Below are 12,028 nucleotides of genomic sequence, written 5' to 3' on the forward strand. Positions count from 1 at the left end.
TACTTTTATTAATACTATTATTTTAATTATATTATATATAGTAGATCTTTCTTTTATTTCTTCTATATTATTATTATTTTTTAATAAGAAAATATTTTTAGAACTCTTTATAATAATAGAGGTACTATAAATATATACCTTCTTTATAATATAAACTTAAAAGCTATTAAATTATTAGTTTTAAGTCTAACCTTAATAATAATAACCTTAATAATAACCTCCTTAGTAGCTTCTTTAGTAATAATAGCTTAATAAGCTCTTTTAGTAAATATAATAATCCTAATTAATAGTAAAATAGAGTATTAAAGAGGATTTCTAGTAATATCCTATATTAGTTATTATATATATTATTATTTCTATATATTATTAGTAATAAGTAATAAATAATACCTAGATAAGTTATTATCTACTTATTAAACTATATAGTAGTATTTAAGAAGTATTATAATACCCTTAGATAATAAGATTTAATAGGAATAGATTAATTAAAACTATTAAAATAGGTTAATTATTATACTATAAGTATCTATATAGTATTAAGTAAATTTTTATATATATATAGGGATTATATATATATAATTTCAGTAAAAAGGGGGGGCGGNTTTTATATATATATAGGGATTATATATATATAATTTCAGTAAAAAGGGGGGGCGGACGCTGTTAATACAACGGACTATATCCATGCTGCTAGCGGAATGAGGGCTGCGAAGTGGGGCCGAAGTGACGGACTTGATCTTTTCCATGTATCACCAAAATGACTGTCTGGACTAGGGATGCGTCTCGGTGATATCGGTCGGAATGGCTTCTCTGTCGTTCCTTGAAGCTCTGAGTCGGAGGAAGATAGGCTTAGGCGGAGGTAATGCGAGAAGGAATGGAGAAAAGTAGACGAAAATATTCAGCCATGAGTGTGACTGGAAAGGGGGCCAAGCATATAAAATGTTGAATGAAAACCTCAGACATCAGAATTGTCGTACCACCCTCACGCCACTCTTCTCTCTTGGAGTCATTGTCCTGCAAAAATCATGGCTTCTTCCTCTACCAAGCTTCTGCTGCTCAGCTCTCTGGCTGCTTTGGCCACGGCGGCTTCGTTGCCTGCCTCCAATTCGAGCCTTACCAGAGGTGCCGTGAAGGAATTTCCGGAGTGTACCTCTCTGCATGAGAGAAAGTCTTGGTATGTCACAGGGCTCTTTGCATGGCAACTTCCTGGCTAACACAGATGTTAGGACCGCCATGACCGATGTCGAGAAAAAGGCTTACATCGACGCTGAGCTTTGCCTCCAGAATAAAGCCCCTAAGCTGGGCGTGGAGGGCTCTCAGAATCTTTGGGATGATCTGATGTACGCCCACATTTACCAAGCCAACGTCATCCACAATGACGGCCCCTTTTTGCCCTGGCACAGACTTTACAGTACGTAATCCCATATTTTGTGAAGAATACTGTGACTAACACCACTGCAGTGCGTGTTCACGAAGTCTACCTTCAGACTGAGTGTGGCTATGAGGGAGGCCAACCGTACTGGAACGAGCTCGAGGACGCCGAAGCTGGTTTCCTGAACCAGTCTACCGTCTTCGATGCGGAGACTGGGTTCGGGAGCTTCAAGAACGGCGAAAACGGCTGCGTTGCGGACGGGCCTTTCGTCAACCTGACGATGCACCTAAACCAGACGAGCAACAACGCCAACTTCTGCCTCACCCGCGACTTGGACCAGGACAGCTTCTACCAGGCAAACAGCTCCTACGTCAACGAATGCATGGCAATCGACACCTACGTGGACTCTTGGAACTGCTGGGGCACCGCTCCTCATCTTGCCGGCCACATGGGCGTCGGCGGCACGGTAAGTCAAAGTCCACTGCGCTCCGTTCGTCCCATCTACAGAAGCTGACTTTCTGGATTTTAGATGCTGGACGTTGTTTCCAGCCCTGGTGACCCGCTATTCTTCCTTCACCACACGAACCTCGACCGTCTCTGGTGGGAGTGGCAGTCCGTCAACTTGACTGCGCGCCTTAACGAGATTGGCGGGCCCGTTGTCGCTTCTGATGCATTCCTCGAGATGTCCAACCTTGAATATCCCGGTGCTGACCTCCTTTATTACAACGGCGAGAACGGCGGAAACGTGACCACCATGGCGCACAACCTTTGGACCGCGGGCCTGCTGCCAAACATTACCATTGCGGATCTTATGGATGTCCGTGGTCCCATCAGCTGCGCCATCTATGTTTAGATGCAGCAGTGAGTGCTTCTGAAATAATCACTTGACCGTTCGGCTCGACTTGATGAGAATTGACGATAATACGAGGCCGAATTTTATAGGAAAAGGTACCGAGAACCTACCATTTTCGCTGTAGTTGTCGTGATCCTGGTATTTTGGATTCTTGGGGCAATTCGATTTCCATGTATATAGTTCAAATCTGTAACAAAGTCAACTTCACTTTTGATGAGGAAAAGTTCTGTAATGATTAAAGCTAGTTTGATCCATGTTGTTTTTTGGCAGAACCCAGGCTACATGATGAGTGGCTCTTATGTTGAAAATTAGGCAGCAGTGGCACGCTACCGTTTCAACTAGCGGCATCCATCCACCTCCTACTTGTTATCAATATCCAAGATTTCATCTCAATACATCTGAGGTGAAAGTTTTCTGTTTTCGTTTTTGAGCTTTTCACATACCAACATGGAGCAATCTGCTGCGCGACCTGGGGTGACTTCACCGCGTCGGACGAGACAGAGGGCCAAGTTGGCAGCAGCGGCAGCATCCTCAAGCAACGCGGGTAACAAGACGGAACTTTCTATTTCAGCAACAGAAGAAACTTCAAGGTCAGGAAGCTCTGTTATTTATTCGCTTCCCGGAAATCTCGGCAGCGGCCTCAAACCCAAAGATCTTTCCAGACAAGACCTCCGACTTCTCCTGAAAAAGCGCCGGCTGCTGCTAGAAAATCAGATCTTGATTCCAGAAGACATGCAAATGAAGGGGCTTTCGTCCTCAGTGATAGCTACTCTCGTTTTCGCCCAAGAGGAAGCCGGCACCGCAGTCTGCATCTCCCCGGACGGCCTTCTCCTCACGTGCTCTCACTGCATAGCCGAAACCGCCGACGACTTTGATGCCACAGAAAGCCACTGGCTCCTCTTTGCCTCTGGCCGAGTAGTGGAAGCAAAGCCGCTGGCATGGGATGCCAGACGGGATTTGGCTCTCTTGAAAATTGTGGCGGCCCAGGAACCTCCATTAACCTCATCCGCGTCTCCAGCAACCAGTACATTCCCCTTCATCCCAACGGCCGTCTTCGCTCCACCTCTCAAGTCCCGGCTCATATGCGTTGGTCACCCAGGAAGTGAAGACTTTGAAGCTTCAGAGCCAGGCGTCAAGACCGGTTATGATGTTCTCCACCTTAGCACCGGGACTTTTAGGGGCTGCGCTGAGGGGCAGGAAGTGCAGGATAATTCAGAGGTTGGGGCGTTGATGCATACCTGCTGGACTTATTGGGGACATTCGGGGGCACCTCTAATCGACAGAAAGTCTGGAAAGCTGATTGGTCTGCATTCCTCATGGGACGATGAGACGGGCATGCGGAGGGGCGTTGCGTTGGAAGCTATTCAGGGGTTCTTGGCAGAGAACCAACAACACATCGATGAGAATCTCGAAAGAAACTGATTTCTCAGAAAATTACTACGTCCCAAATTCAATCTCGACTTTGCTCAAAAGCTGGCGGCGACCCACTTCTTCCATGTGTTGTCGTTCAGAGGAAAGAGCGAGGTTGAGAGGGGAGCGACGTTCCTACCTGAGACGAACGGCTTCAACTTCCCACACACCCCTCCTGCCTGTTGTCAACAGTCTGCCCTCGCACCTTTTCTCTAGCCAAAAGATCGAGAGGAAAACTTCTTCTCGTTTTCAAAATTCCTTACCCTCTCCACCAAAACCCATATCCAACTCAACAACCAGGACAAGGGCTCCATCTATCCCAGCACCAACGCGCGCCAAAGTTCCAAATACCTTCGTTATCCCAGAATTGTTCGTCACTTATTTTCTCACAGCAAGACAATGCAGCCATTGTTCTTCACATAGTCTGAAGGAAACTGCATGTGAACCACTGTCCAAAAACCCAGAGCGCGCCTCTCACGACGCCCACTCTCAAAGACCAACGCGTAAGTCATCAAAGCCATCCTGACAACACAATGCGAGCGCGTAACTGACAGACACAGCCGCGCACTTGTACTCCTCGTCGCCCGGGTCTCAACCATCTGCCTACCCGGCCAACCGCTACGATGGCTCCCATCCCTCTCCCCACCTCCCATGTGGCTCCTCACTCTGTCGAACCCTCCCACAAGGCAACCCCTCTCCTCGAAACCTGGATCCTATCCGACCATAGTGCAATCGTACAAATCGGGAAGGGCTTCCTCGTAGGATCACTCATCGGCTTCATCATAGCTTGTGCTCTCTGCTTCTGGTATCCCTGCATTCACTTCTACTACGCCCTACCCGGCGAAGACTACCACAGCTTCCACATGCCCGACTATCGCAACTTCCGTCTGCGCCTCCGGCCTCGCGGTGGCTTCCGCGACTTCGCCCGCCGCAGGCTGCGTCTCTTCTTCCTGGGCCGCGAGGAGCGGACCATCGGCTCGCGCACCGACGACGAGGAGATTGTTGACCTCGAAGCCGGTAACAATATCCCGCTTCAGCAGGGCGTGAACCAAGGACTGCGCTCCGAGTCTGCCGCCCAGCAGAACGACCGGCCGGTTTTCCAGGGATTGTTCATGTTCAACCATCCCACCATCCCCGAGCCCATCTCTCCCCAGACGAGCGCCACCCCAGAGATCACCATCACCCCTCCTCCCGCCGTTGCCGCCCGTCCCCGCGACATCGCCCACGAGAACGCCCAGAACGCCCGCGTCCGTCAGCAGACCATCGACAGCATCACCTGCCCCCGCGAGCGCGCCCTCCAGCAGGAGTTTGAGAGCAACCTCCGCGAGATCGAGCGCCGCACCGAGCAGTCCCCGGCCACAATGCCGCCCATCGGTCCCAACGGCCACTTCACGCCTCGCCACAGCATGGACGCCGTCCGTCCTCAGCAGAGCGAGGAGGAGACCAGCGGCGGCGCCCCCTTCTGGGGCTGGCTCCGCTTCCCCCGCGCCCGCTCTGAGTGAACTCTCCCCGGAAGAGGTCACAAGAACGACGGCGGGTGAGAACGCATACGATCAGATGATTTATGAGATCAACGACGAGACGACATCCCGTAACAAGGGCGCATGATACCAACGGCAGGAAAGCTCAGGATGAAAATTGGGGATGGAAAGGATTGGAAGGAGACTTGGGTTCCGGATGGCAGGGATATGGGACCAACATCGCGTGTAGGAATAGAGTAACACCCCAGATCCAGACGAAGGAGACGACGAATTTTGTTCTTGAGACAAGACGAGAGATGGATACAGAGACCACGGATCTGGGTTTGCCACGCAAAAAGCTGCAGGAAACGAGCAGTACCATGTCAGATAAAAACTCGATACTTGAAAAAGTTTGCTCTTCCCAGGACAATCACCTGCTTCGTCGAGATGCCCAAACTTCTGCTCCGCACATTAAATTACTGGCAGGAGCAAAAAAACAAGACTCGTGCTTTCCAAAGAGAGAAAGAAATCTGTTTATAACCTAATAAACCGTCCAACTCGAGCAAGCACCCCGGAAACCCCCGCGTGCTTCGTTTGACAATCGAGTGCTGAAAAGGGTATCTAAATCCATACTTCTTGCCGCCAATCTCATAAGGTAAGGAACGAAAACTCGTACCAAAACATAACCAAAAAACACCTTCGTGTCGAAGACGCGAAGTACTTCGAGCTAAGCAATAAAAATAATTAGAAAGCCAATGCTAGCGTCCGTACCCCATATTCAATCATCACCCCAAATTTTCCAAACGAGAAGTTGCTGTTTTTCGCAAGTCTTGCTCGGTTTTCGACGACGTCACGCCGTCTTTTTTTGCCAAAGTGCAATTTTTGAACCCCGCTTTTGCTATTTTGTCTTCCGTTGCCCAATTTTGTGTATATCGTCATCCCTCCTGGGGGTCATCAATACTTTTGTAGCCCTGTCTGGGTTCAGGGGTATGATGGCGCGCCGTTCGTGCCGTCCATGACATTGAAATTATCCATGGCCATGTACTCAAGGAGGTCGAGGCCTCCGACGTTTACGCCCTCGGCCGTCATGGCCACGGCGGTGTTGTCCATGTTCTGGAAAAAGGCAGGGCCCGTGGGCAGATACCACATCTCGTTGCTGGGGTTGCTCCAGTCTGTCGAGTCGAAGAGGTTGTCCATGCCGGTCGTGGAGCCTGCTGTGTTGTTGGTGTTGTTCGTGTTCGTGTTGTTGCTGGTGTTTTCGGGGTGAGGCGCCGGTGTAGAAGGACCCAGAACAGAGGCGGCACCGGACGGGTAGGGAAAGTTGCCTGTGGTGAGGTCGAAGGGTGTTGCGGATATGGCGTTCGGGTCTTCTGCTTCTTTGTCAGTCAATGAAGTCGGCAGGGAAGTGTACCAAGTCTTACCGTGCGGGTTGAGTCCATTCCGTAGTTTCGTTGCGTGGTTGGACCAGGTCTGGCCGTTGACGCCGTTAGCCATCTGCCCATCCGCAGCACCGGTGCCATCAGTGACGCCATGGGGATCCGGGCTTCTTCCATCCGCGGATGCGTGACCTAGAGTAGGCGCCTGGATGAACCGGTTGCGAAGACGACGGGTCAAAGACTCAAGCAAGTCGGCAAAGCGAATGCCCAAATGAACATCGTCAACGACGCAGTTGCGGAGGGCCTCGACAGTCTGGTCCATCAAGTCAATGCTCATTTTGACATCAGACCGCGGCGCACCAAGAGCGAAGGTCTTGAGCAGGAACATAGCGCCGCTGATGATGCGGAAGTATGTCCGCACGGGAGCGTGCTTGAGGTACTCTCCTGGGAGAAGCCCCTCCACCACCGTTCTGAGAAGGTTGCGGCTACCGCTGATGACTTCTTTGATGTATTCCTGATCAGTCGCACCAAAGCCACCCAACTGGCCCAGAGGCAGCTTTCCAAAGTAGTTTTGAGTCTGAGGCGAGAGTTGTGCAGCGCTCCCTGCGTTATGATTGCCGTGCGCGCCGTGCCCGGCGTGCGCAGTATTTCCAGCATTGTTGGTGCACCGCTCGACGACTGCCTGCAAAGACAGCGAGTTGACATAGATGCGCACATACTCGTACTCGATGGTCAGGATATGTCTGATGTACGGCGGCAGCCTGTACCGCTCAAACTCCTTCCACCAATCTTGCAGAAGAGGTTGGAAATCCTTCAGAAGCTCGGTATACTTGCCGCTCTGGATGATGTCGGTCGTGTGCTTCCTTGACCTGAAGAACTTTTCATTGCCGATGTGCATGGCATTGCTGATACCGGCCCAGCAGTGGATGATCTGATCGTCAAGCTCCAGGTCCGGGATGTAGTTGAAAGCATTGGACAGGGAGGATGGGTTGGTACCGGGTGTTGTGCCTTCAGTCGATGTCGGTCGTCGACGGGTCACGGCGGGGTCGCTCTTGCGGAGGACCTCTGGAACCATGCTCGTCCAGCCAAGGCGGCCGGCCAATTGGGTCAAGTAGATCAACAGCAGCCGCTTGATGCGGTTTGCGCGCTGCCTGTAGGTTTCCTCTTCATATTCAGGGCGGGTGATTGCGCCGTCACGAAGCAGCTCATCAATGTCGTCAAACACTCCGAGCTCATATGCAAGGCCCATCGCGGTGCTGAGAAGCATCCAACACATTCTGTCACTCCTCCACGCAGGTTCGAGCCAGCTGTCAAGTCTCCGGCCGCCAATATTGGCCGAAGGCCGCTGGTTTCCGTTCTCATCGGTGCTGATCAAATCACTACCCTCATATGATGGGAGCATGAGCTCGTCGATGGCCTCGGCAGGAGGAAAGTGGAGCGCGCGGGGGTGCCACTCGGTCAAGATCATGAGAGACTCGACAGTTCCCAGCGTCCGCAGACTTCCCTTCCTCATTCCACGCCAAGGTGCCGTGCTGCTGGTTTGATCTTCTATGACGGATGAAGCTCCAGCCATTGCCGCCGTAAATCCGCCACCGAAAGCCTCCTGGCCCCAAAGACACCTCTCAATCATCCCTCGCAGATAGGTCCAGAGCTGTTCATGGATTGCATGAGACCGGCAATGTCCACCAGTTCCCGGGATCTTTCGATATCTAGATGAAATGGTGAGGAGGGTGATTGTGAGAATCGGCTCCTCCGTGAGAAGAGTAAGATGCGACGCAGGGTTTCGGAATGTCGGTGGCGAGATGGGTGTTAGCGGGGAAAGATATTCGTAGTAGCTGCTGTGGTCAGTACCGTATCACGTCTCGGGTAACATGAGGACTTACTAGTCGATGTAGTCAATGGCCTCCTGCGCAGAGAACCAGCCAGCCCTGACGAACCTGAATCTGCCCCAAGCCTTGATGGCATCTTGGTATCCAGGTTCCCCAGAGAGATCCCGCTTCGTCAGCTCGGGGTCGATGATTGGGGGCTCCGGCTTGGTTGACACAGAGGGACGGCCGGCGCTCGCAGGCTTCATGGTCGCGCCCGGAGTCACAATCATGGGCTGTGGAGGCAGGGCCGGTATAGATGCGACACTCTCGTGGCGCTTGTGGTTCGTCACGGGGCTGTGAGCCGGGAGAGGGTAAGCAGCCGCGTCTTGGGACTGGCGGAGCTGGACTGACCTATCCGTGGCCGCCTTATACAGCAGGTCCAAAGCATCGTGGGGTCCGTATACGCCGGGGCGCATGAGGTCTTGGGCCTCCGCGTTCTCGAGATGGGCGTTGGGCTCGTCCTCGAAGGTGCCAAACTCTGCGCGGCGCGTGCTATCGGCCTGGCTGACGGTGCTCGGGGTAACAGCGCCGCGCGAGCCAGAGGGGATGCCGGGGTCGGTCGGTCGACGGAGGGGTTGGTTTCGGCCGATGGAACCGCCGGGGGTCAAGGGAACTTCGCTATAGAGTCGGCGGTCGATGGCGACCGGGGGGCTGTCTTCGACGTGGAGGCGCTTACGGCCATTGCGGATGGTGTATTCGTCAATGTCTTCAGGTTCGTCGGCACCGTCTTCCGTCTTGCGCTTTCGTCGGGTCGCGCTGAAGTAGCATTCTTTGCTCTCGCGTCGGCATCGCACGCAGGGCGGATCGTGGGGGTTGTCGACGCTTCCCAAATCGCAACGGACCTTTCTACGGCGACACGGAATACAGGCCTGGTAAACGCGTTTGTGTTGGGGTGCAGCAGGCTGGGAGGCAGCGGTTGCTGTCGGCGCGGATGGGGCAGCAGCGGCAGCGTTTGTTGAAGGAGCAGAAGATACAGTCGGGCTCAGGCTGGATGCTGTCTGGGCTGGGTATTGGGCCATGATGGGCCGAACAGCGGTGCTGCACTCGTGGGTCGATGGCACGACTGGATTGTCTGCTTGAGGATTGACTCGGTCGGTTTGCAACGGGATTATGGAGGGGGGAATAAACACTGAAGCGGCTTGGGGTGGGAAGCCGCAAAAAAACGGCGGGCCCTGGGTTTTGTCGGCAACCTTTGGCTGGGAGGTGGGACCTCTGCGACCTCAACGTCGGCCTGTGACTGGTGCTTTGCCTTAGCTCTCAGAAAGTGGGTGCGGGGTTGGCAAGGTGGAAAATACGTACAGATGTAGGGTACTTTGCAGGCCCGGTATCCGTACTGGAAAAGAAGGTACCTTGAAGCTCTCTTCCCAGCTAAAATAAGCTGGGCAGGTGGAATTCTCGGCGTTGATTGCTAACCTACCTACCTGATAAGGTAGCCGGTACGTACCGTCAGACCCTCTGCCTTACCTTAAACACCGACACCGACGGGAGACGGGGACACCAAAGACTCTCAACACCGAGAGGTGGTAAGCTGCGATCCCTCGTCTGGTATTCGCGGAGACGGTTTCCCAAACACGGGGCGTATGGGTACTCGTGCGCTGCACCTCACGCACTGCTGGGACACGATCCCGCAACGAGAGCAACGATTGAGGGTTTGCTGGACGGGAGAGCCCCCCAAGAATCCCAACGGACGTTTGCTCGGCTTGCTGCTGACCCCGTGGGGGACTTATTGTTTGGGGTTTGCTTCGGGGTAAGACAACACGGTATCGAAAAGATAACGGCCGTCGTCAACGAAGGCGGGATAACTAACGGTTGCCGTGCTCTGATTGGTGGACGTCGAGAATGCCCAATTCAAAAATTGACAATAAATGGCAGAAATGGTGTAACAACAAACGGGCAGACGACCACGGGAGGGATCAAAGGCACAATCGACCAGATTACGATGCATTTGAGATGTAGGAAGAGAGATTCGCATCACCAGACACACAACAGCTTGGCTGGAAGCTCCAGGGTTGATGATGATGCATCGGCCACAGCAGCTGGTATACACACGAGACACGCAACAGCCTCTAACGTTCATTTCAATACATAATGGCTTACCGTCTAGACGACGCGTTATGTAAAAGGTTCCCCAAAGTACCCGGGCCCTTCCTTATGTGCGGCATCGTATTCCTGCCTTCCCGATCTTGCCTGGCTGGCACCCATTTTCCCCGCCTCAAGGACCAACCCCAGCAGCACCGTAACACGCCGCCTGGGCGCCGCGCCAAAGAGGTAGGTCGGGTTCCAGACTCCAGTCCCTCTCGTCTCGGCCCCCTCGGTGTAAGGTAAGGCAAAGGTGAGGTCACCTGAATCACTTGCCATGCGCAGAGCAAAGCCAAGGTAAGGTAACAAAGCAAACTTGCCCAGCCATGCCACCCGCCCCCGCCCCAGATCGGAGGACCTGGAGTAACAAAGCTGGAGAGAAATCCTGGGGATTTGGAGAAACACAGGGGAGCCCGGGCCAACCGGCATTCAGTACTTACAGCGTACAGAGGGCATACCTCCTTCTACCTGTTGCTGTAAGTACAATTACGAATCACCTGCAGTCCCAACATAAATTCCGTTCTCCTGAAGCACCTGAGAACTCAAAAGCTCCAATCCCTTCGAGTTGCGCCCATCATCCCGTTCGCTCTGGATGCTCCGGGTGCTCTGGCCGCTATCCCTGCATCGCACCAGTGTGAGCTTCTGCTGCGTTGTCAACCCGCCCAAGCTTCCCCGGCTCCTAACCCCGCGCCGCCACCTGCGGCAGCTCGAGGTCACGTTGACCACTGGGCGCAGCTGGTCACGTTCACCGTCCAAAAGAGATCCGAGCTTTGGATACTGTCTTTGCCTTTACCCTTACCTTTACCTTTACCTGCCAGTCCTCGTGGTCCCGACAAATCGTTACAGATCTGAACATGCGTATCTCGTCCCAAATTGAATCCCCGTCTCGGAGATCTGGGCAATGACACATGGGACTTGGGATATTGCCAAGATAGTGACCGACATGGCCCCAAAGAAAGACGAATATTCTGCCCTTCATCTCTACACTCGAGCTGATTACGGGGCGAATGAAACTCTATGCAGGTACCGGCAAGCCGTTCTACCTGCCCCGTGATTTGTTTTCGGAATGCCAGCTTGTCTCTCGGCGCCAAAAGAGACTCTGGTGACGACACATTGACGTCCTCACTCTAGGATGTATATAATAGACCATGGTGGACCACTAACTTCTCGGATGGCCTTGCTGATTTACTTCTTGAATATGCAATTGCATCATGTCATTGTAGGGACAGCTCAGCGCCGCTGGACATGACATTGCAGCCTCCGACAGGCCATGTCAATGTTAAACGACGACTCAGAGTACGGTGGTTGTAGTCGTTAGCTGACAATCAGACGTCAGTGCAACTAACATGGGGAGGGCTCATAACAAGCACCATGATCGCAGGTAAAGCCATTTGATAGCTAGATGTACAGATAACCTACAATAAGCACCCTTCCCCATCGGGCCGGCTCATTGCCTTATGCTTGCTAACCCCTGTTTCTGAACTCCTGATAACCTCTGCCTCGAGACATCTTGCAATGCCGCCCCGTGCATGAGCCATCGACACAATCGCAAGTCGCTCACTTTGAGACAGTTGAAGCAGTCAAGCCTATTATCAACTGCGTCACTGTAC

General features: G+C 52.6%; 4 protein-coding genes across 4 annotated transcripts; 3 read left to right on the forward strand and 1 right to left on the reverse strand.

Annotated features, from left to right (window-relative positions):
- Window positions 1-1,025: 1,025 nt before the first annotated feature.
- GCG54_00012157 (Tyrosinase ustQ) lies at window positions 1,026-2,225 on the forward strand (the record flags this gene model as incomplete). Its single annotated transcript, XM_045412043.1, has 4 exons — window positions 1,026-1,174; window positions 1,227-1,411; window positions 1,462-1,838; window positions 1,902-2,225. The coding sequence occupies 4 exons, from the start codon at window positions 1,026-1,028 to the stop codon at window positions 2,223-2,225; spliced, it is 1,035 nt and encodes a 344-aa protein (XP_045263827.1).
- Window positions 2,226-2,672: 447 nt separating this feature from the next.
- Window positions 2,673-3,647, forward strand: GCG54_00012158 (uncharacterized protein; the record flags this gene model as incomplete). Its single annotated transcript, XM_045412044.1, has 1 exon — window positions 2,673-3,647. The coding sequence occupies one exon, from the start codon at window positions 2,673-2,675 to the stop codon at window positions 3,645-3,647; it is 975 nt and encodes a 324-aa protein (XP_045263828.1).
- A 611-nt stretch (window positions 3,648-4,258) lies between these two features.
- On the forward strand, window positions 4,259-5,137 carry GCG54_00012159 (uncharacterized protein; the record flags this gene model as incomplete). Its single annotated transcript, XM_045412045.1, has 1 exon — window positions 4,259-5,137. The coding sequence occupies one exon, from the start codon at window positions 4,259-4,261 to the stop codon at window positions 5,135-5,137; it is 879 nt and encodes a 292-aa protein (XP_045263829.1).
- Window positions 5,138-6,076: 939 nt separating this feature from the next.
- On the reverse strand, window positions 6,077-9,358 carry GCG54_00012160 (Transcriptional activator ARO80; the record flags this gene model as incomplete). The annotated part of the gene is made up of 3 exons (XM_045412046.1): window positions 6,077-6,465; window positions 6,517-8,306; window positions 8,355-9,358. 3 exons carry the CDS (start codon window positions 9,356-9,358, stop codon window positions 6,077-6,079), a joined length of 3,183 nt encoding a protein of 1,060 aa, XP_045263830.1.
- Between the last annotated feature and the right edge of the window lie 2,670 nt (window positions 9,359-12,028).

Source organism: Colletotrichum gloeosporioides (assembly GCF_011800055.1).
Source record: "Colletotrichum gloeosporioides strain Lc1 chromosome Unknown consensus_49, whole genome shotgun sequence".
In the NCBI taxonomy this organism is placed as follows: domain Eukaryota; kingdom Fungi; phylum Ascomycota; class Sordariomycetes; order Glomerellales; family Glomerellaceae; genus Colletotrichum; species Colletotrichum gloeosporioides.